At 38.8% G+C, this 24,856-nt stretch overlaps 1 protein-coding gene and 1 pseudogene across 1 annotated transcript in view; one reads left to right on the forward strand and one right to left on the reverse strand.

Annotated features, from left to right (window-relative positions):
- NCOA6 (nuclear receptor coactivator 6) overlaps positions 1-24,856 on the reverse strand; it is a 55,081-nt gene that overhangs the window by 24,188 nt on the left and 6,037 nt on the right. Inside the window, exons 3-8 of the mRNA XM_068987038.1 lie at positions 17,282-17,404; positions 10,339-10,467; positions 8,755-9,612; positions 6,568-6,714; positions 2,912-4,028; positions 260-381 (exon numbers count right to left, since the gene is read on the reverse strand). Coding sequence (XP_068843139.1) covers positions 260-381; positions 2,912-4,028; positions 6,568-6,714; positions 8,755-9,612; positions 10,339-10,467; positions 17,282-17,404 — 2,496 coding nt within the window. The remainder of the gene's footprint in view (positions 1-259; positions 382-2,911; positions 4,029-6,567; positions 6,715-8,754; positions 9,613-10,338; positions 10,468-17,281; positions 17,405-24,856) is intronic.
- LOC138091598 (small ribosomal subunit protein eS1 pseudogene) lies at positions 20,943-21,829 on the forward strand (annotated as a pseudogene).

Genomic DNA, 24,856 nt, shown 5'->3' on the forward strand with positions numbered 1-24,856 from the left:
TAATATAACAAAAACTAATTTGAGCAAAACACACACACACAAATACATATACATACACATGCAGATACACACACTTTCAGAGGTTATATTTGAAACTTTTCACTAACAAGTAACAAGGCAGTTTCCAAATACTAGACACTTTAAATCACTAGTCTAGTTAGTAGACAAAATAAAACACTATTGTTTCCTTGAAAAAAAGCCTTATAATGCTGTAAATAAATGATGACAAGTATATAAACTTTAGCTAACATTTTATCACCTGGTGGTCGGTTTGAAAATTCTGGCAGTTTAGGGCCTGAGCTGTCCAAGTTAATTCCTTGTTCTCCAGGCAATGGCTGTTGATCAGCCTCCTCCAGACCAGCTGGGCGAGTATCTGGGGTGCTAAAAAATAAATTACATGTTTGAGAGTAAGTTGTACAGTTTATACATGAAAACTGCTTAACCCCTCCCCTATGTCTGAATAAATCCATCTGCATTATCGTTCTTAGCATTATTTATATCTCTCTAGTCTGATAAAATGTTCAATATTTGGCATAAAAAAACTGTCAGTTTCATTAAATGTTAAAATCCACTTAATTTAATAAATGGCTATTTACTCTAGGTGCTTTCTACAAAATTCTGATATAATGATTTTCATTTAATTATCCATCCATCCAATGTTTTAAGACCTGATTTTGGGTTATCAGTATTGTACTGTTCCTATGAAACCACACTATCTTTGGGGTAGCTATCAAATTCAACCAGGGAATCCAGACTTCTTTTTTTGTGAATATTGCAACGGTGGCTCCAACAATCCATAACACCTTGCAAGAAATTGCAGACTGGCTAATGAAAATGGTATTCAGAGAACAAAGAAAGCCGGAGAATACCAGAACAAAGCTAATTAATTTTGTTACAGAATGTCTATTTAACAGACATCCCCATCAGCTCTGGATGCTTTCATTTTCACCTAAGTGTACCTTACAATTTTATTAGAGAAGGAAAAAAATGAAGAAACACCCACATTCCCGAAGACCCAGGGCTCACAGCCCTCATTTCGTTTTTGTCCTGGTATTAGTCACCCACTTTTAGACAGTATTTTATCTCGTTGTACTCTGTAGTTTCATAAACCTTACCTTAAATCCATTTTAAAAGCTCTAGCACATGGGAATTTAGAACCTGAAGCAGGTCCTAAGCACAACTAGATTCCTGTATTGATTTGCTCCTTCAATGACTTCTCTCTTGCTTCAATTACAGGTAAGGATTCCTGTCGTATTCTTTACTTTCAAAGAATTATACTGCTAAAAAAATATCTCAGGCCCAGCCACCTCATGTTACTGGATAACAAAACAAAGGCCTACAGAGCTGTAAGAAAACAGGCTGAAGATTCCATGGTAAGCTAGTGGTAGAGCTCGGAGCATGCGCTCTTCTTTTTAACTTACTGTCTCCATTCCTAGGAGCCCTGATGTGGTATAAGGCCCTTTCCACATTCTGTAGCTATAACAAGTAAGCAAATCCCTAAGGGCTGGTACAGATACCAAAAATCTATACTAATGGAAACTGAAGAACCTTGCAGTGTTAATCCTAGATTACTGAGAGGAATAAATATTGCCAAAGAAATATTATTCCCATACAGATTGACAGTAGTAAAGAATTTAACTTAGAAAGAGCTATTAGAAAAATCAGATAACCAAAGAGTTTACTAGTTTTGAATTTACAAAAAATACAGGTTGCTAATATACAATTATTTTTTGATTTATAAGATTCAAGAAGAAAGTGAATATGATATAGTTTTATAGTACCACCAAAGGCATATTGTAAGAAGACTGAGAGAAAGGTAGTGAGTTGGCCAAAAAGTTCATCCAGTTTTTTTCCAGGTGTTATGGAAAAACACAAACAAACTTTTTGGCCAATCCAATAGATGGTTTTATTTTAAACATTTATGTTTAATTAACTAAAGCTCCCCTATTCTCTTCTGTAATTCTAGTAATTTACTTGAATTAACCCGCTTTTATACTTCTTAGTCATTATTTTCTGGTAATAAATGTCTCTGGATTTCACTTTTGTGATTAAAGGCAGAAAATCCAGTTTAGTCAATATTCCTTTCTTATCAAAGCCAAAAATATGACTTAACACTTAGCTTTAGGAAACGAAATATAAATTAATTGCCCTTCCCACTGTGATCTTGCAAAAGACTCATCTTTACCAAAAGGGTAACTGATTGAAAAGGTCTAGTCATCTTAGTATGAGGTTTTAAGCTGCTAAGGATGATAAAGAGCCTTTAAAAGAAAGGCACTTCCACAAAAAAAACATTTCTATTTGAGAGACAGAAGGGAGTCTCCATAAGTAGTTTTCATTCCTAAAACACATATAGCCTCTCTGGTTCCCCAGCAGTCGCTATAAGCCTGACATGCTTTGTAGAGTTGTAGTGTGGTAGCACTGGCTACTTCTCAGGCTCTGAATGGCACAATCCCCTCTGAGACTACAGACTTAAGAGACATATATCATTTGACTGCAATATATGAACCTTGTTTGGCCCTATTTGAACAAATTGTAAAAAAAAAAAATTATTTTGAGATAATCAGGGAAATCTGGATGCTGTCTGAATATGTGAGAATATGAAGGAAGCGTTAGTTTTTTCCAGGTGTGCTAATCGTATTGTGTAGTCACAAAAAAACAGAAAACAAAAACCAAAAACCTGTTCTTATTTTTTCAAGGTACACACTGAAATACTTAAAGTGAACTTGCTTTAAAATAATCAAGAGGTAATGGGAAGAACATGAATGAATGCAAGATAGATGATGAGCTGAAAATCTGAAGCATGGGGAATTTCATTATACTGTTCTTATACATGCTCAAAAATTTCCATCAAAAAAAGGTGTTCACATAGAAATAAATGAGTAAGATTTCAGACAAGACTATCACAACCTACTTTAGATCCTGCTGACTATTCTTCTTCTTCCGAGGGGGCTTCTTCTTCTTCGGTTTATTTGCGTTGCTATTGTTTTGCTTATTGTTTACCCCGAAATGGCCCGCAGAGATATCACTCTGCAACAAGTTGACCAACAATGGGCTCGTCAGCGTGACATCCTTATTGACCGGGAAGCCTGGATTCTGACCACAGGACATCTGATTTCCATTGGGTGCTCCATTGAAAGGTGCATTGAAGGGCATCCCATGGCCTGAGAAGTGGTTTCCCGAGGCACTGTTCCCCTGCATGGCCTGCACGTGGGGGGGGACCATGTTGCTTTGCTGCATGCTAACATCTGGCATCATCTGAGACAAGCTGACATCACTATTTGCTGTCGTAGCAGGATCGCCATGCTGCTGGGCCATGTGGGGGCTGGGCCCTGGTGGCCGCAAGACCTGCCCCTGCATCCCCATAACCTGAGACGGACTGCTGTTCACGGGCCCTTGCTGTGGCAGCATCTGTCCTGACATAGGTCCTGTAAACTGCACCATGTTTCCTTGCAAGTTTGGCGTTGGTCCCCTCATTATCTGTGCTGGTCCCGGCATGACATTAGACTGGTTCTGAGTGTTAAACTGTTGCTTATTCCCCTGCATCTGATTGGTCATGATCTGCTCTATCATTGGATTCTGTTGGAGCAAAACTTGCCCCTGAGGCCCCATCATCTGGTTATGTGGTGCCATCATTTGGGGGCCCTGCTGGGGAAGCATCTGCTTGGGTGGGGTCATCCTTTGGGGCGAGGGCCCAAGATTTTGGCTCTGAGGATTCACCATCATCTGACCCTGTGGCATAAGCTGGGCCCTTGAAAGGATCATGGGGTTCTGTGGGTTCAAGGTTCCTTGTTGCTGGACCATCTGGCCCTGGGAGGGCACGATCTGCTGGTGCATGCTCATCAGTTGAGATGGTGGGCCCTGCTGGGGCTGGCCTTGCATGTTGCCCAGGTTCACCTGAGGAACCCCAGAACTACCAGCCTGTTGGTTGTTCATGTTGCCATGAATTCCCATGAGGCTGGGCTGCATCATATTTGGTGGCCCGTGGGACACCTGCATCTGGTTTTGAGGAGGACCAGCTCCTTGACCACCTGAAAAAAAAAAAAAAAAAAAAGGCACAGTTTCAGAAAGAAATACTATTATCTTGTTGGTATTAAGATTCTCAAATTACCTTAATTAGAAAAACACCCCTCACCCATATCCAGTGATTAGCATAAACAGATGTGTTATGCTTAACATATTTCTGGGAGTTTTCTATAGTATGAGGCTGTGACTGTGGCATACATTCTCAGTGACCATACAATAGAGAAAGAGAAACCATTTCTTTATTCCTATTTGGTAACTTGATAACATTTTGAAGATCAATATAGTTTTCTTTCTCTTAGACTAAACAAAGAGAAAGGTAGCATCTCATTATTTAAAAATAACTTGTAACTACTTAAAATGAAGAAAATTAATGAAAAGTGTTATGGGGTAATGAAATAAGCTCTACTTTAGATGAGACAGGAAACAAAAAATGTGCTGCAGCCTCTTAAGAAAACCTCAGCAAAGTTGAGAAGATGTTTAACAATGCTCCTTGGGAAACTATAATTAAGACTCTCCAAGGTTATGGATGTGTTATCTGGATACTGCACTTTAAAGAAAAGAACAGCTAATACTTCCTAAAGATAGGTCTCCTCCACCCCAATGTGGTAAAAATTATTTAATCTTGATCTGGAAGCTGAGCCTCTGGTGGAAGTCAACTGACAAGACAATTAAGAAGCTGCAGACAGAGGACAGACAATAAAGGATGATAAAGCTTCAGTGACCCTCTCCTGTAGCAGTCCCTAGGAGACCACATGGGACATGTTTTAGTCTTAATTGTTTCCAATTCAGACAAAGAGCACTTCCTGGTTTGCCACAGTGTATACTTACTGTTAGGTCTTCGGGATTTTCCTATAGCTGCTTATATTCTCTCTTCCTTTCTGCAGAATAAACTTCTAGCTTATTTTATCTCCTCCCCACCCTTTTCATTTTGAAATGAGGACTAAAAAGTGATAGCCACAATGAAGTCATCAAGCCAGTCCATGCTCCAGCCAGGAGGCGAGGGACAAACTGTCCTTTGTTCATACAATCTAGATTTTTCCGGAATCCTAAGATCTTCCAGACCAGCCTTAAACTGAATTCCATGACCACTGTACATACTATGTACACTAAATATTCCAGTATATATTCATTCAATTGACAATCATCTATTGAGTACCTAATATGTGCAAGGCACTTCTGGTACTGAGGTAACATCAATAAGCAAGACAGACCAAATCCCTTACTCCATGGAGTCTAGTTGGCAAGAGTAAAATAACAAACAGACTAAGTATTTTCACAGGAAGAAGTAAAAGCTTAATAAGAGAAATAGAGTAAGAGAACAGGAAACGACAGACAAGAGTAGAGCTATCTTAGATGGGATAAACGGAGAAATCAAAACAGTAAGTGCATGGGGAAGGCACCTTATAAAAATATAAAACAGCTGCACTTATGTGGAGGAATTGTGAATGATTTTATTACTGTTTTAAAACTTCCTATAGAATGTGAATTTACATAGCTCAGGAATTGCAGTTCTGCACTAGCAGATGGAGAAAGTCATGGTTTGCCCTACATTTCTCTAGCCCTTCAAGAGGTAGTTTGAACTTTTTAAGTTTCGAACTTTTCTCCTTCCTTAGTATTTATAATTAACAGTGGAACCACACAACTAAACTAACTCCAAATGGGCATGGGAACTCAGAAAGTATTTGCGCTACCTCAATCCAAACTCCTTATGAGAAAGGGTAAGAGGATTAATCATGTGCTACCTAATAGCAACCAGATACATGCAGTCTCGGCTAATATAATATTGCTTACAAATATTTTCTAGCCATTCTGCTGTACACAATATGCCCTCCTAAATTTCTTCTTATATACAATACACTATTGGCATTACACCTGTACTGATAAAACCTGGTCTTCAAACACCACCTTGTAAACCAGAATTCAGACACTCAACATATACAATGTTAACATGAATTACAGAGATTTTAAATGCTGCAGTTGTTCAAAATGCCATATACCTCCATGCCTTTGTAACCACCATCTCCTTTGCCAGAAATACCTTTGGTCCTTTTACTAACTGAGGGGTCAGCAACCTATGATCCATGGATCAAATAAGGCCTACTGCCAGCTTGTAAACAGACGCGAATTTACTCAGAGCTCAGGAACACAGTTTTGTATTAGCATACAGGCATCGTGGAACATTGCCATGCCCATTCTTTTATGTACTGTTTATGGCTACTTTGGTGCTACAACAGCAAAGTTAGGTAGCTGCAACAGAGAACATATAACCTGTGAAGCCTGAAATATTTACTACCTGGTTCTTTTCAGGAAAAAAAAATGCTGACCCCAGCTCTACCTCTAGGTTTATCTCCTTTCTTTAGGTGTTTCTAGATTTTTCAAGACATTTTACCTACTTTTAATAGAACAGTTATTGCCCTGAAAGGATATTTATAGGTCTGAAACGAACGGCAAGGATCAAGGCTTACATTTCTCTGTATTTCCTTGTTGTCTACCTACCACACAATGTTCAATAAATGCTGGCTGAATAAGTCATAGAAAACAAACCTGCATGCTGGACATTTTGATTCGCTTGCAGCTGAGGGGCTCCTGAATTCCCAGGGGTAGTTGCTGTGGTCGAAGGCACCTGACCTTGCATAAAGTTCGGATTGGCCTGTCCTGCTGAGAAGCCAGGTGGGAGGCGTTTAGGCATTCCTTAATAGAAAACAATGAGTAAGGCAGTTACCTAGCAAATTTATACTCTTGCTTAGATGTGGAATGAATAAGGAAGGATGAGCTGCATGAAGTCTCCACTGGCTTAGCTCTCTCTGTCACACTGGTAGGATCTTTAACAAGGTTGGGAAAGATGGTTAAAAAAATCAACACAATTTCTTACATGAGCATTGTCAAAATGAAAAAGAAATACTAAAAAATTTACACTTTGAACATGCCAAGGAAAAGATGGCAATCTGCTCCCTAAATGTGATCTGAGGCCACGTCACAGCAAGGTTTAGGGCTCACTTTTCTGTAATACAACGGACCCCAAACCTTTACATACTTTAACATAGGTACCAAAGGAATACACTAAATTCTCTCATATTCAAACAAACTGATCAGAAATACTATAAAACAAAGACCTGGGTCCTGATATTAAGCATAGATAGGTGATTTTTTTTTTAACCCATTGAGGGAATAGATGACAATTTTTTTTGTGGAAAAATTTCTCCCCTGTATTGTGCTGGTCTCTTTGGAAGAGACAAGAGATCAGCAACAATTTATAGGAGCATCAGAGTGAGGTTATATTAAATTTATCATTACACCTTCCTCTCAAAAGGGTTTGCTGAAATTCTGACAGCTATGGTACCAAAAACTGTGCTCTAATGGAATCTTACTAAAGTAATACTTTCTTTTATAGGAAGGTTTAATTTCAGAAAACAAATCTGTAATAAGAATCTCAGAACCCATTCACTGTTTATAACATAGGCCTGGATGTGGCCAGATCACCTAGGTGAGCACATCATTTGCTCTATGAAAGCATCAAGACCTAAGCTCACTTGAATTAGTCCATTTATTTAAGGGCCAAATTTTCAATGTCCTGAAAAACGCTTTGTAGACAAATATGCATTTGTCCTTTCTTTAGCAGTGACAAGTCCCCATTTGCATGCTTCCATTGTAATTATATCAGTAATCACATTTGCAGGAGGGACTACCCAGCCCCCACTGATCCAAGGCTAGATGCCCAGAACAGTGAAGTTTGGAGCCAAAACATTCTTGCATTTTCTCAAGACTTCTTAGGATTCAAATATTACAGCCTGCATGTCAGTAAAAGTAATTACAAGAGAGTGAAAAGACTGATGAGCGATTTAATTTTACCAGAAATCATGGGAACATGCCTTTGCTATGTTGCACTAAAGATGCAAGGGTTTTTTTTTCTGGATAGGCAATGGGTGTCTTTTGGTGGGGGGGTATGTTTATCAGGTGACAGTATTACACTCTCTATACCTTACTGAAAAGCTCCAAGCACATTCATGTGCACTAGATCAATGATTAATAAGAATAAATAATAAACATGGAGATGGATAAGTTTTACTGTAATCGTTTTACCTCTCACACATTAAGCTCCATTGCTTTTTCTTCATACAAGAGGCACCTTACAAAATAAATAAATAAATCTCCTTTAGGTATAACTGGTGGAATTCCCTCTCTAAGGAGCAGGCATTGGCATTATAAAACTGTAAAAGTCAATGATTTCTGAACTTACTCCCCTTTAATACTTTAAGCAAATTTAACAAATACCATGCTAATAATATTTTTGCTAACTAGGATTACCAAAATTGAAAACCACAAGGGCCATTTCCCCAACAAAACCCTACACTTATCTTTTCATTTTTGCTCTACTGCATAACCTTAATTTTTTCAACAGCGGAACAGCTTAAGTTGTTAACAAAACCATGATTCTTCCAGACGCCTTAATTTACTAGTACAAGATCAGGCAAAAATATTTGAAAAACAAAATGAACATATATCTACAGTGAATTTTACCTGCGTTTTTATCCAGAGGACTAGCTTAAACATAACCAGTAAGATGCTGCATAATGTATCAAGTAACTAAGTCATATCAAGTGTCATCACTATATTCACAAAACCAAATAGTTACATCCTTGTTTCACTCCCTCCATTAACTCTAAAAATTGAAGTGCTACTAAGATCTAGCTCCAGTCAATTCACAACACAAACAGCTCCAGTGCTCCTCACCTCCTAGGCCTGGATGTAAGCTCTGTGGCCCCTGATTTGGTGGTTGCTGCTGTATCCCCATGAAGTTAGGTGGCACGTTTCCCTGTTGAACCATAGGATTCCGACCCGGAGAGCTGACGGGCTGCTGAAATCCCTGGGGAAGTGGGTTATTTTGAGGTGGCCTTGGTCCCATCTGCTGCTGAGTTTGGTTAACCGTTGGGGAGGAAGCAGGGGATCCCTGCTGGAAGGAGGAGGGTGAGGAGGCAGGAGACTTGTTGGTGAGGTGGGGCTGCTGCAGGGGGGTCGGGACCCTGGAGGGCCCTCCCTGCAAACTCTTCATCTGAGGAGCTGTGAACTGGCCTGGGTTGCTCATCTGAGGAAAGTTTGTATGGGCCTGTGAAGCTTGCTGGCTGCCAAAGGGATATGGAGGGGGAGGGTGGGAAGGTGTCTGTACCGTGGCTAAGGATGGTCTTGCCTGGAGTTGCTGTTGCATTGGGCCAGGCAAGGGAGCCTTCTTCCACCCTTGATTTGCAGTCATTGTGCCCAGAGAACTCTGGGCTGGAGGAGGCTGAAGGGCTCCGGAAGGCAGCTGGTTCCAGCCTGGAGGAACAGGCACCTGAGTTGGGGCAGTAAACTGGGGTCGAATGCCCTGTGGCTGTTGCTGCTGATGTTGCTGTGGGGGTCTTGCCTGCAGCTGTTGCTGCTGTTGCTGCTGCTGCTGTTGTTGCTGCTGCTGCTGTTGCAGCTGGGGAAAACTGGCTGGGTTTATTTGTCTGTTCACAGGGACAGGCTGCATTGGGTGGTGCGGGGGCGCTAAAGATCCTGAGGGATGACTTTGTTGCTGTATATGGAGCCCAGAGAGGAGTGGATCCATTGCATCTGTTTAAAGATAGTCAACAAAGCAATAATTAACTTACTGCAACCTAGATTCTAGAGCAATCCTAGAGTCTTGGCAATTCTGCAAAACAGAGAAAAATCTTCTGGTATCATTTAATGTTTGTGAGCGTTTACTATAATGCAAAACAACTATCGAGATGAGAGAAAGACTGAATCTTGTCTATAAAGAGCGTATGATTCTAAAGTGGATATAAGAGCCAGGCAAACTATGCAGAGCAGTATTCTCCAAAGCATATTCTGAGGGATTATGTTCATTAGTATTAGAAAACAAAACAAAAAATAAAGTCAATCAGGTTTGGGAGACACTGGACCTAACACAGCCTTAAGACAGGTTTCTTCACTATAGGACTTCCAGTGCTTCCAACATGTTACTTTTGGATCTCTGGGAGGGAGGATCTAGTAGGACACATTAACCAAATTTACTTCACTACAGAATTCTCGGTTATGGAGGAGCAGGATTAAGTAGGCTATGGAATACATTTTTAGGAATGTTGGGGTATAACTGATAAGAATAGTGAGAAACTCTGAGAAGAAATTTTGAAAAGGAAACAATGACTTCCAGCTTGAAGAAACTAAGGCAGATTTTATATAGAGGACAGCATTTCAGCTGAGCAGTTAGAAATCTGGCATCAGAGAGAGAGCTGAATTCTATGATGCTCTGTGCAGGGAGTGTAGCCTCTTCAGTTCTCAAAGGTTGGAGGTCAATACCTGACTGAGAAGCAGGGCGAGGAGTCCTGGGCTGCAGTTCTGAATTGGGGCCTGGTGCCATCATGGAAGATGACACGTTTCCACCCTGGGGTATCATAACAGTGGCAGGGCTGGTCATCCTTATTAACCCTAGAGAAAAAAAAAAAATCTCTAGAATAGAGTACTGGAATTGACACAATGCTTGTTTTTAATGAAATATTTCAAAGATGTAAAAAGGTATAGAAAATTTTTATACCATTGTCTACCTTATTTAAATGTAAACCCTGCCCTACTCTGCCTGCTTCATATATATATGCAATATATATAAGAAGCCTCCTACTCCTTCCCAATCTCATTCCATTCCCTCCTTATCTTATATTGGGTTAACAGTTTCAAGTTTTTATCTTTTCTACATATATAAACTGTAATACATTTTTTGAATGCTTTTAATCTTTGTATAAGTGACACCATTCGATATGTATTGTTTAATTTCCCTTTTCACTTAATACTATTTTTTTGAGATTCACCCATCCTGACTATAATAGTGCCCCATTTTATGGAGTTAATACAGCCATTTGCCTGCTGATGAACACTAAGTTTTCATCTTTAGAATTTTGCAATGGCATATATTTGTCCTGTATTCCATAGACATGGAAGAGTCTCTTTAGATTACACACTTAAAATCAGTAGGTTTTAAAGTATGAGCATCTTCCATTTTACTAGATATCGGTAAACTGCACTCAAAAGTGGTTATACCTATCTATACTTTCACTAGCAGTTTGAGAACTCCTCTTGATTCACATCTTGCTAACTTCTGATACTAATAGATTTTCTAGGATTTATTAATAGCATCTACCTTTATAAGTGAAAACAACTTATAATTATCCTCTGCTCTCGTCCTAATTTTAGCATCACATTGAAAACAATTTCGAAGTGAGCTGGAAAGCATCTTTTCTCTTTTTCTATGCTCTGAAAGAATAAGTGTATCTGTTCTTTGAATATTTAGTAACATTCACCTGTAAAATCATCTGAGCCTGTGGTTATACTAGTTGATCCACAGGGAGACAGATTATTTTATTTCTTAAGTAGTTGTAGATTTTTCATTTGCTATGTCTTACTAAGTCAGTTTCAGTTAAATCATACTTTCAAGAAACCTGTTAATTTGCCAAAGCTTTCAAATTTATTAGCATAAAGTTATTCATGGAATTTTTTTCCCATTCTTTCTAAAAACTGAGATATAATTCACATGCCATAATAAAATACACCCTTTAAAGAGTACACTTTTTTTCATTCTTTACACTGCTCATGCCTCTCTCTCTTATTTGTCTTACTAGGATCAATAATTTCAGTTGTCTTTTCAGAGAAACATCTTCTGGTTTTGCTGCTCTGTTCCATTAGGTTTTTTAATTCATGAAAGTGAAAGTGAAGTCGCTCAGTCATGTCCGACTCTTTGCAACCCTGTGGACTGCAGGCTACCAGGCTCCTCCGTCCATGGGATTCTCCAGGCAAGAGTACTGAAGTGGGTTGCCATTTTTCCTGCTCTTACCTTTATTATTTTCTTGCTCCTAAATTATTACTTTGCTGTTCTTTTTCTCATTCTTATGTCAGACACTTAAGTCTTTTAATTTTCAGACAGCTCTAGTATAAGGTCTGCTCTAAATAGCTGAGAGTCAAATTTTCTAGTCTACATCTCACAAGTACTATTTTCATTGCCATGTTATGTGCTCAGTTGTGTCTGACCCTTTGTGACTCCATGGACTGTAGCCTGCCAGGCTCCTCTGTCCATGAAAATTTCCAGGCAAGAATACTGGAGTGGGTTGCCATTTCTTCCTCCAGGGGATCTTCCCGACACAGGGATCGAACCTGCCATCTCCTGCATTGCAGGCAGATTCTAAACCTGCTGAGCCACTGGGGAACTATTCTCATTATTTCCTTCTAAATATTTTCTAATGTCCATCTTGAATGCTTTTTTTAAAAAAAATCACTGGGTATTTAGAATACATTTTAAAACTTCTAAAAATATGGGGTATTTTAGTTTTTTGTTATTTTTGGCCACTGACTTAACTGCACTATGGTCAGAGAAAATGATCTATGTGATACCTGTATTTGGTATTTACTGAAACTTGCTTTTGGAATAACATAATCAGTTTATACAAATGTCATTCATGAGAAGATTAAGAATTCTTGAATTATTAGTACAGTTTCTAAATATGTCCATGTCTAATATGTCTCAAACTATTTTAATTATATTATTTGAGCTTTCTTTATCCTTACCAATTTTTGTTTGACACATCAATTACTATTGGAGGTGTGTAAGAATCTTCCTTAAGATTTGCTATCTACATGAATCTGGGCCATTTTTACTTCACATATTTGAAGCTAGTTTATTAAAAATACAAAAGTTTAGTTATCTTCCTGGATTTTTCCTTTTATATTATAGTCATCCTTTTTATCTCTAGCAATGCTTTTTATCTGATAAAAATATTGTCATACTCCTTTTTCTCAGTTAATATTCACCTGGATTCTCTATTTTCTTCTATCCTTTTAACTATGAACTGAGACCTTATGTTTTATATGATTCCTCTAAGAGTACATAGCTAAATCTGAATTGCTCAATCTAATTAATCACTTTCTTTATCAGTGCTTATAATCCACTTGCACTTATTGTTAATTACTGGTATATTTTATCATTTTATGATATCATTGTTTTTTACCCTTTTTTTCTGTGCTGTTTTCCTACTTCTCCTGAATTTTACTAGACTTTTTTTCATCATGTTCTTCCTTTCAACCCCTCCACTACTAGTTTAGAAATTATACCTTCTATTTCTATTATTTTAGTGATATTTTAAAAATGTCAACAGACATATCTAAAGGCCATGTATGATCATCATTATTACTGAGTAAGTTAATGTTTATTTACATTTACCCAATGTTTACCAATTATTTAGCTCACCATTCCTTCTTAGCTCTTATTTCTTCCATCTTAGGTTCAATATTCTTCTTCCTGAAGTACATCCTTGAGCAGTTCAATTAGCAAGGGTCTGTTAATGGTAAATTCTCTTAGTCTCTTTAAAAAGGTCTTTAATTCACACTACTCTTGATACTATAGCTTTTGTTTAAAATTCTAGGCTGTTAATTTTCTCATCACTTTGAAAATATTATCCTCATGTTTCATGGCATCAATGTTGCCACTGAGAAATTAGCTGTGGGTCTGATAATCTTCCCTTTGTAAATTATTGGGGCTTTATTTTGAATTCCTTTTAACATTCTCTCTGTTTTTCTGCTCTGCAGTTTTTCAATTTTGTGTCTAGATGTGAATTTATTTATTTTTTTGTAGGGCTCAGAATTATTGGACTTCTGAATCTGAGGACTCATGTCTTTCATCAATTCTGGAAAAATTTCAGCCATTCTCTTACTATCGTCACTCCTCAATTTCCTTATCTTCTTCTGGAACTCTTTTCAGGGATATATATTAAGCTTTTTCATTTTATCCTTCACTTCTCTTGATCTCTTTCATATTTCCATCTATTTATTTATTGTCTGTTGCATTCTCACTGTTGGCATTTTTTCAAATTCACCTTCCAATTCAGCTGTCTCTAATTGGCTGAATAAGTTATTCACTTCAATAATTTTAAAATTTCTGTAGATTCTAATTTCCCCCTAAATTCTCTTTGTGTTTTGATAGTGTCTTGTTCTCTTCTTAGAATTTTCATTATTTTAAAGATGCTGATATTTCTGTTACCTAGAATTCTGGAAAGAGGGTCTAATCTTAAATTTATAAATTCAGAGAATAAGCTCATTTATAACTGGCAATAAATATGAGAAATCTGCAATGGTTTGAGGTGACAGCTTCAGTGGTTATTACCACTTTAGAACCACTTAATAACTTAGCATTGCTGTTCCTGGGTCATTTCAGTGACACGTGTCCAACATGTATGAGGATAGAGAAGACAATTCTATAACCACCCTTTCCCCAACTCAACTAGAGCCCAGACCAAGGGAGGTAAGCTTTGCCTTCGGCCTCCTGTGCCAGAGAGCAAAACTTTTTCTTATTTATCTTTTACTGAAAATACTGGCTTCATGAAGGATTCTGAACTCTAACTTCCTTCTTTATGTGGACCCAAGGCAAGGCTTCCTATTTTTTCCCTCTTGGCCATTAAAACTCAAATCCTTTGGCTCCTGCAGCATTTCCTCACGTGTTCTGCTGCTGCTGCTAAGTCACATCAGTCGTGTAAGACTCTGTGTGACCCTATAGACAGCAGCCCATCAGGCTCCTCTGTCCCTGGGATTCTCCAGGCAAGAATACTGGAGTGGGTTGCCATTTCCTTCTCCCTTCACCTGTTCACTGTTATTTAAATGTTCTTCTTTGTTGCCCTGAGGATTTTTCCTTATTGTCTTACAAGCTCATCTGTGCATTAAGTGTTCTATTTTATCTGACATTTTCAGATGTTCTGTAGCTGAGACAGGGCAGTTAGGCAAATGTTTACCTGTTAAAAATGGATTTGTTTCTTGGAACCCCACCCCACTTTCCAAAGATGGTAACTGGATAGTAAGAAAGTTCTTGGGAAATAAAAAGATATAGGTTTTCTTAGTCTACAATCAGCTTCCTATCCCCAGAAATGTTTAAGCACATGCTGGCTAACATGCTCAGGAGTGATACTGTAGAATACATTCTAGCACGATGTGGGAATCTTGACTAGAGTCATGCTTCACAACTGGGGGCAATTTTGTCCCCTAAGGGATATCTGGAAAGGTCTGGAGATAGTTTGTTGGAACAACTAGGAGGAAGGTGTGGTGGCGCTACTGGCACCTGATAGGCAGAGGCCAGGGATGCTGCTGAACATCCTACAAGGCACAGGACAGCTCCCCATAGGAAAGAATTATCGATTCAAAACATCAATAATGACACATGACTAAATGACTACTATGGTACCTCACTAATCTTGGGATTCTATGAAGCTATGGAACAAAATTGGCTATGGATTTTGTTTTCATTTAAAAGGACTCCTGCTTATCAGTCAAGTTTCTGTTGCCAATGCAAAGAGAATAAAGTAGTGTTAAGAATAATTTAGTCTAAGACATTCTAGATACACAATTCTAAAATTATTTATTATAAAGGTTAGTTAAGGTCTCTTTCCCTAGAAAAATTTGTTTAACTAAATATTAAATTTTGTTTGCATCCACCGTCCCAGTGGACAACAGAGAAAAAAATTCTTATTTTAAGTATGCTTGGCAGTAAAAAAAGATACCTAGGTGCTAAAATATTACTGTGACTACAGATCATTACTAATTGATTATTCTTGAAACTTTATATTTTATCACAGTGTCCTTCATTAAACAATCTAATTTCAACCTAAATCTTTTAAGTTTCCTATATTGATAATGAACTACATACATCACTAAAATTTACACTCACTTTTCAGAGATACTTAGTAAATATGCCTGCTGTTTGCCAGATACTAGGAGAGCCTGCAATTAGTGTGCTGATATTGGCTTAATGGAGTCAACATTTTAAGGGTGGAAGGGATCTGTAATATTGTTTCTTGGACATAAATATGTTTACAGGTAACTAAGGCCAGTAACTATTAAGACATGTGGCCGGAAGTTGAGACTAGAACCCAGATGTCTCATCCTAGGTCTGGTCTTGCACTAACTATATGCAACTTGGCTATACTCTGCTCACTCTTCTGGCTCTTCAATGGAGGCAACAGCATTACCTATAATCTCTCATCAAGCTGCCTTAACACCAAATGCTCAGATTTCTGCAGAGAACTAAACTTATTTAACTCCCTACTACAGGTTCCAGATTGGGTATTTTCCATTTACTATACAGTACTCCAAAACAGCCCAACAACACAGGTCCTGACACACAACAGGAACTCAGTGAAGGTCTGCTACATTGCTCAGGGCGCAACCATCTTCAAAAAAGAGCTCAAAAGATTATAGGGACTATTATCTCGGTGAAGAAACTGTTGCATGGAGAGGTACAGTGATGCGCTTCAGGTAAACACCAAGTGGCAGTGCCAGCATGAAAACCTAGCTCCAACTCTCCATGGCCAAGTCTTCAGCTACAGTTCAGAAAGAACGGCTTTATAAACTGAGCTTCTCTATTCTGCTGCATTTCTTCAAGAGTTACTGTGGTAGGTTGGAAGTGAATGATCGGGTACAATTTCACGTACTTAGATTCTCCTTCAATCACAGCAGCTGTGCTTTTCTGGCTTATTGGAATAAAAGTTCCTACAGCAGAAGAATCCTGAAAGCTGCTAGTGCAGTGAAAACAGCACTGACCTGGGGAGTCAGATTTGCCCACTGCTACTTGACCATGGGCAAACTGCTTCCTTTCTGTGAACTCCATAGTTTCCTCAGCTTAAAATGAGAATACCAACTCAATTTTAACCTTCTGTGACTCACAGAAAGTGGGTTCAGTCTCTAAACAAGAAATTTCAGGACTGCTACAAAGGTAGCAAATAATTTGTAACTCTCTCAAATTCTAAATACAGAAAAACACATACTCTCCCACATACTTCTACAGATTTCACCTAAGCATGCACAAACTCCTGGATTCTCAGTCACAGAGAAAGGTGACTCTTTCTCTTTCATAACACAGAAGGCTACGTTATGCTATAAAACACCCTGAGGATAGAAGATGTTTTATTCAGTTCTACTTGCAACACTTGGCATAGGTCCCGTCATACAATGAGAACTCAATAAATGTTTCCTGTTTCCTGCATGGCTCAGGGCTCATCTACCTTTAAGTATGAGCCCCAAACATCGCGAAGACTATATATGCTCCATGCTCTGTGATCCTAGTCTCCTAAGAGTCTAGATTCATGTCTTGTTTTCCTGAACCAATCAACAGAAGTGTGTCAGGAACCCCCACCTATCTTGCAGGACTCAAACGATCATACATTAGCAAAAAAAAGGAAACTAGTCAAATGTCATACAACTGAGTGGGAGATCTCACCTGGACCGCCTGCCATGGGAAATCCCGCTTCCATCCTAACTGAATTTCCAGCTCCCATGGGTCCATTCATTCTCACATCTTGGCTCCGGTTCTGAGCCAAAGCCAGGTTGATAGCACCTTCCCCTGAAAATGATAGTCAGGTTTAAAAGGAAATCATCAGAATAAGATGTAAATTTTGTTGAAAAACAGATATACAAGAGCTCTAGGTTTATGTGTTTTTAAAGAATTATGCTAAGTTTACCACCACAAAAAGGGTGAGTTCAATACTATACAGGCCTCTTTTCAACCTCACCTGAGCAGGTTCACTTACATGAAGCACAAGGAGAACATAACTAATTCTCACAATACAGTAGATGGACAATCATTAATGATGTATGGCATCAGCAGAGAGCTTGGAAGGCAGAATATTTATTTTCAATCAACTCATCTTATATGTGTGTAGGAAGAAAATATTCTCAGAAAGTCTCAAATCCTGGATTACTTTTTGAGAATTTATGATCAGAAATTAGAAATATGAGTAGGTCTAACGCAGAAAGAACATACAATGGCATTGGGACACTGTGATATTTGTAAGTAAAATATCATTTTCCTTTCAACAACTGCAATATAAAGAGATATGCAGAGGAGAAACTCATGCAATGAAGAGTAGATACCCTGGCTACTAATCTACCTCTGAGATATGATAAGAGCAACATTTGTATAGGGATTTTAATGCTTAAGAAACTGTATCTTATTTGAAGCTCACAATAGCCTGGTAGGTAATGTCACTAGAAGTGTTCCAATTGAGTAGACTCTAAAGTTAGAGGCAATTTATTTTATTTTTTTTAAATTAGAATGACATGATGAAATTCATTTTTTAGTAAATATCATGTACCTAGAAGAATGTATGAAACAAATTCAAAGGATAATTACAACGCAAACCTCACATAACCACTATTCACTTTAAGGAGCAAACTCCCTGTAAGCCCTTTGTGCTTCTTTAAGATCACATGTTTTTCCTTTCCTGCTGGAGTTGACTACTAAAGTAAGGGGCAATTTAAACCTCACTTAATAAAAAGATCTCTGAAACAAGTTTTGGGATGCTTCCTGAGCTTAAGCCCAAATTTTGACTATTCTTACTCTGGTAGACAGCACCACCTTGCGGACAAAAAAAAGTATAGCTAGCCTGTGGCTGAGGATTTGAAAGGCTGCATTCACCATGCTCCTTACTGTTTTAGGGCAAGATGACAAAGAATGAAGCCAATGAAGGCACAGCAGTTTCCTGTCTTGTCACAATATAGGTCAGCTAGATAAATAGATAAAATATTAACTATTGTAACCAGGCAGATAGCTTGGTAATAGGGAACAAATATCTTAACAATAAGTGACCAATCACCAGGGGCTATACAATGTTCTAAATTGCCTATGGGAGTTAGGAATAAAAGAGAAAAAGAATACAGATCTTGAGGGTTTCCACCAAAGGGAAAGAACTATTAACATACTAAATTTGCGAAGACGTTCTAGGTGGAAGAACTTTTGTTTTTGAAATGGACAACAGATCATAAAACTGGCTTGTGGCTGTTACTAACAGCTCAGATGTGGTCCTTGCCAGTCTCTCTAATCTCAATTCAAACTAGTTTCCCCTTCAATACCAAGGACTCAGGCTCAGTGGCGTTTTTTACTTTCGCAGGCACACAAACCCACTTTTCATCTTAAGGCCTTTGTACAAGTTGTTCTCTCTGCCTAGAGCAATTCTCCTGCACTCCTCACATAAACCATCTTCTCAATTTTCAGTGTAAGATTAAGTGTCACAAGCCCCTAAAGTCTTCTCCAATCATTTTTTCCAATGTCAGGTCACCCTTATCAAAACATCTTGTTACTTCTTCAGAGCACATCCCATGTAGTTACTCATTCACTTATTTTCTTGTCTGCCTCCCCTTTATGGGCTTCTGAAGTAGCACTAGTGGTAAAGAATCTGGCTGCTGATGCAGGAATGCAAGAGACACGGGCTCAATCCCTTGGTCGGGAAGATCCTCTGGAATAGGAAATGGCAACCCGCTCTAGTATTCTTGCCTGGAAAATCCCATGGACAGAGGAGCCTACAGTCCATGGGGTCACAAAAAGTCAGACATGACTGAGCACGTACACACACTCTTTTATCTGTTCTCCCAGGATAGTTATTAATAGTTATTCATAATAACTCCATTTATTTTCAAATCCTAATTTAAATGATAAATTTTATGGCCACCTTAATTATATCCTTTAAACACTGAACAGTGCCTGGTGTACATAACAGGCACTCATTAGCTATTTACGGACTATATGATGAAAAGTCATCTTATCATAACCTTACAAAGAATCATAGACATTTTTCCATATGACAATTGCATTCCAGGAAAACCTCACGGTCCATAAAAATCTCACACTGAAAATAATAGGTTTCATGGGAGAAATACTGTTGAGGCAAACTCAAAACCCATGCGGCTTTGTAACTAGAGCTCTAATGAAAACAAAAATTGGTGTAGGCAACACACCTGAACACTAGAGTGGAAATGCCTGGTCAAAGCTGGGAGAGAACACAGATGCAGTGGAGCTTTGAGCTAGTGGGGCTGCCCTCCAGGTGGGCATGGGAGGAAGTAAAGTTCACAAGCTGAGAGCCATGCAATGCTGAGGGTGTACTTCTGGGGAAGGTACCTGAGTAACTTCTCATTCTCAATTTGCTGAAAAAAAGCTGAAAGGGCTCCCAGCCATGTAGCAACAGATCAAACGGTTTATGGACAATTAACCTTCTAATCCTACTATTCTAACTCCCTTTGCCCAGGCAAAAAAAAATAATGTATGAATAAACACAATTTCCACACTATACTACTGTTATTATCCTATTTACAAGCTGCACATAAGTTAGTTGTTGTCAAGGAAACACACATAGAAGAGAACACTACTGGCTCTCCAACCTGCTGACTGGGGTTGGCAGACTATGACCCATGGGCCAAATCAAGCCTGTTGCCTGTTCAGATAAATAAGTGTTACTGGAACACAGCCACATTCACTCATTTACATATTGCTTTGACTGTTTTTTGCACTATAGCAGCAGAGCTGAGTTGTCTTGACAGAGATCTTCTGGCCCACAGAGCCAAAAATTTTTACTCTTTGACCCTTTACAGACTCCTACTTTAAATCAGAATGAATTTACAGGGGAGTCACAAAATGTCCTCAAAAGAGATGTCTCCTCAACTCCCTGGCCAAAACTCAAAAGAAGGGTACAGGGAGTGTTCTTCAATGGAGAAAAGACTGTGTGTCCTTGGATGTAGGACAACCTGTCCCTCCAGCCCTGCAGCAGACACCACAATAGTGGCAAGACCTCCTCTTCTAACCTAAAAGGCATCAGCCCATCATCAGTTTCACAAAAGCAACAGCTGCTGCCACCACTTTCACTCCTGCCTGAATTCCCAGTGAATGTGGAAAGAGAAAAGGAGATCACCCAGGACATAGATGTACTCTAAAAGCTAAAAAAAAAAAAAACCTCTTTTCTGTAGTATGATAATCACTGCCACATGTAAATTTCATAATTTCTTATAATATATGTGATCTATTTTGCTTCCATGCTGGTATTTGCATTTTAATTTATGGCTACAGGAATAAACAGGAGTCTTACTCTTTTGAAGATTTGTAGGAAGTAGGGATGATTAAGAGAAGAAACTTGGGGTCATACAGACAGCGCATTCTGCCCTGCTCACCAAAGTTCTCGAGCAAGCTATGCATCTGCCCTTTTGGCTTTCTGAACATCACCAAGACGGTTGGCAAGAATAAGTGTCTTACAAAAGGAGGCAGAAAGGGAGCCAAGAAGATAGTGGTTGACCCATTTTCTAAGAAAGACTGGTATGATGTGAAAGCACCAGCTATGTTCAATACAAAGAACAGTAGGAAAGCACTGACCACAAGAACTCAAGGAAACAAAATCACATCTGATGGCCTCAAAGGTTGTGTTTTTGAAATGAATCTTGCTGATCTGCAGAATGATGAAGCTGCCTTTAGACAATTCAAGCTAATTACGGAGGATGTTCAGGGTAAAACCTGACTGAGATTTCCATGGTATGGATCTTACCTGTGACAAAATATGCTCAATGGTCAAAAAATGGCAGACCATGACTGAAGCACATGTTTATATCAATGTGCTTCATCTGTTCTCACATGTGTTTTACTAAAAAATGCAACAATCAGATTTGGAAGACTTCTTATGCCCAGCACCAGCAGGTGCGCCAGATTCACAAGATGATGGTGGAAATCATGACCTGAGAGGTGCAGACAAATGACTTGAAGGAGGATGTCAATAAATCGATTCCGGACAGCACGGGAAAAGACAGAGAAAAAGCTTGCCAACCTATTTTTCCACTCTATGATGTCTTTGTTAGAAAAGTAAAAATGCTTCAGAAGCCCAAGTTTGAAGTGGGAAAACTCACAGAGCTACATGGTAAAGGTAGTAGTTCTGGAAAAGTTGCTGGGGATGAGACAGGTGCTAAAGCTGAATAAACTAATGGATACAAGCCAACAGTCCAAGAACCTGTTTAAAATGCAGACTTTTAATGGTGACAAACAAAAGATCTTATTTGTGGTTTAAAAAAAAAGAGAAGAAATTTGGTGTTTCCTTTCTCCACTGGAAAACACTACCACAAAGCCCTTATAATTCAGGTAAACAGGTAACATAGACTATAAAATGTTTAGGGTTTTTAAGAAACTGCTTATATGTTTCTTATTAAAAAAATGCATGCTGATGTGCTTATAAAACATAAACAACTTATATGGTGTTATTAACAATAGCTGTTTGACTTCTACTCTTCCCAAAAGTTCATCCTATGTTTAATAGACTGCAGTGAATTAATTTTACTTTTCTGAATCCTTTTGGACAATCAAAACAAACTGGTTATTGTTTAAGCCACTATTCTCGTATTTATCAAATTATGGAATTCACCTCATTTCTCAATCTATCTCTTAACAATCTGTTTGTTATTATTGCTCCTTCTGGGGCACAACTGCACAAAATGTGTCTCACTCCTAAACATAAAATGTTGACCTTTCAGTTACTGAGGTTTTGTGGAACTTTTAGGTCCTATGCAAGCACAGGGTCAGAAGGGCTTGGCTGACAAGGGCAAGAGAAGGCTGGAATCACTCACTGGTCGCCACCTTGTTTGCATCAACGCAGGAAGGGGAAAGAAGGTTTTAGTACATTGGGCACCAAAAGACAGATGCTCCTCTGTGCTTCCTCATACTTGGTAGTTCCATCTCTCAGGTTTATCTCCCTCATCAAGGTCATGAGTTCCTGCTGAGTTCATAAAGGCAAAGCCTATATTTTGCTTATCATGTATTCCAAGAGCTGAAGCAAACTAGTGCTATTATATATGTGCTTCCTTTACTTTCATTCAGCATATGTTTATTAAAGAACTTAACATGTACAGGCAAGTAAAGATACAACAGTCAGCAAAACAAGATATGCTTTCTGCCCCTACTGGAGCTTGGAGTCCATGGGGGAACAAAACAATCATCAAAATAATTGCTCTAGTGAAGGTGTAAGAAATGATCAGAGCAGGGGAAAACCAGACTTTTGCAAAAGCATGTGAAAAAAGATTCTGATTCAGTCAAGGAGTTCAGAAAACACATCCTTAAGATTGAAGCTGATACTTGAAGGCTGGGTATATAACTAACAGAAAGGGGAATGGTAGGGAACAACATCCATACAGAGGAGACATCAATGCAAAGGACCTGTGACAGGAAGAAGAAATGTATAATCAAGGAACCAAAAGAATGCTGAAGAGGCTAGAACAGACAGCAAGGAGGAGGGAGGAGAGCTGGACGAGATAAGGCTAGATGAGAAATGTAAAGGTCAGACTATGCGAAGCCCGAGGTCACAATACAGAGTTTGGACATTATTCTGCAAATAATGGCCAGTCATAGCACAGTTTTAAGGTGTGTGTGTACTGTATTTTCATTTTTAAAAGATCATGCTGACAAAAACATCTGCAAATGAATACGGCTACAAAGGGATTGTTCAGGGCCTCTGTTAGATAAATAAAAAATAAATACTATATCAGGCATATTGGGTGAAAGGAAGCAGATGAAATTAGGTATTTTTTTAAGGGTTTTTTTTTTTTTTTTTTGATGTGGACCATTTTTAAAGTCTTTATCGATTTGTTGCAATATTGTTTCTCCTTTAAGTTTTGGTTTTTGGCCTGGAGGTATATGGGGTCTTAGCTTCCTGACCACGGATCAAACCCACACCCTCTGCACTGGAGGCAAAGTCTTTACCACTGGACTGCTAGGGAAGCCCTGAAATTAGATATTGTTTAAAAGACAAATCAGTCCTTGGTTAGGGTGCCAGTAAAACCAAAGTTGGATGGACTGATAGCCAAAATCAGTCCAAGGGAATGGAGTCTGAGGCTATGGATGCTGAAGCATCAGGACCCAACCAGCCTCAACTCCTTTTCATGTGAAGCACAGGTGACACGAGTAACTTGCTGTTCAATCGCTGTCATATCTGACTCTTGGTGACCCCATGAACTGCAGCACACCTGACTTCGCTGTCCTTCACTATCTGACTTTGCTCAAACTCATGTCCACTGAGTCACAATGCCATCCAACCATCTTATCCTCTGCCCCCCTCTTCTCCTTTTGCCTTAAAACTTTCCCAGCATCAGGATCTTTTCCAATGAGTTGGCTCTTCACATCAGGTGGCCAGAGTATTAAGAGCTTTAGCTTCAGCATCAGTCCTTCCAATGAATATTCAGGTCTGACGTCCTTTAGGATTGACTGGTTTGATCTCCTTGCTATCCAAGGGACTCTCAAGAGTCTTCTCCAGCACCACAGTTTGAAAGCATCAATTCTTCAGCACTCAATCTTCTTTATGGTCCAACTCTCACATCCATACTGGAAAAACTAGCTTTGACTAGATGGACCTTTGTTGGTAAAGTGATGTCTCTTAATACACTGTCTAGGTCTGTCATAGCTTTCCTTCCAAGGAGCAAGTGTCTTAATTTCGTAGCTGCAGTCACCATCCACGGTGATTTTGGAGCCCAAGAAAACACAATCTGTTACTGTTTCCACTTTTCCCCCAACTATTTGCCATGAAGTGATGGGACCGGATGCCATGATCTTAGTTTTTTCAGTGTTGAGTTTTAAGCCAGCTTTTTCACTCTTCTCTTTCACCTTCATCAAGAGGCTCTTTACTTCTTCTTGGCTTTCTAGCATTAGAGTGGTATCATCTGCATATCTGAGGTTGTTGATATTTCTCCCAGCAATCTTGATTTCAGTTTGAGCTTCATTCAGCTTGGCATTTTGCATGATGTACTCTGTATATAAGTTAAAAAAGCAGGGTGACAATAATAGCCTTGACGAACTTCTTTTTCAATTTTGCACCAGTTTGTTGTTCCATGTCCGGTTCTGACTTGCTTCTTGACCTGCATATAGGTTTCTTAGGAGGCAGGTAAGTCTGGTATATTCCCATCTTTTTCAGAATTTTCCAGTTTGTTGTTATCCACACAGTCAAAGGCTTTAAAGTAGTCAATGAAGCAGAAGTAGATGTTCTTCTGGAATTTCCTTACTTTC

This window comes from Capricornis sumatraensis, chromosome 15 (genome assembly GCF_032405125.1).
Source record: "Capricornis sumatraensis isolate serow.1 chromosome 15, serow.2, whole genome shotgun sequence".
In the NCBI taxonomy this organism is placed as follows: Eukaryota; Metazoa; Chordata; class Mammalia; order Artiodactyla; family Bovidae; genus Capricornis; species Capricornis sumatraensis.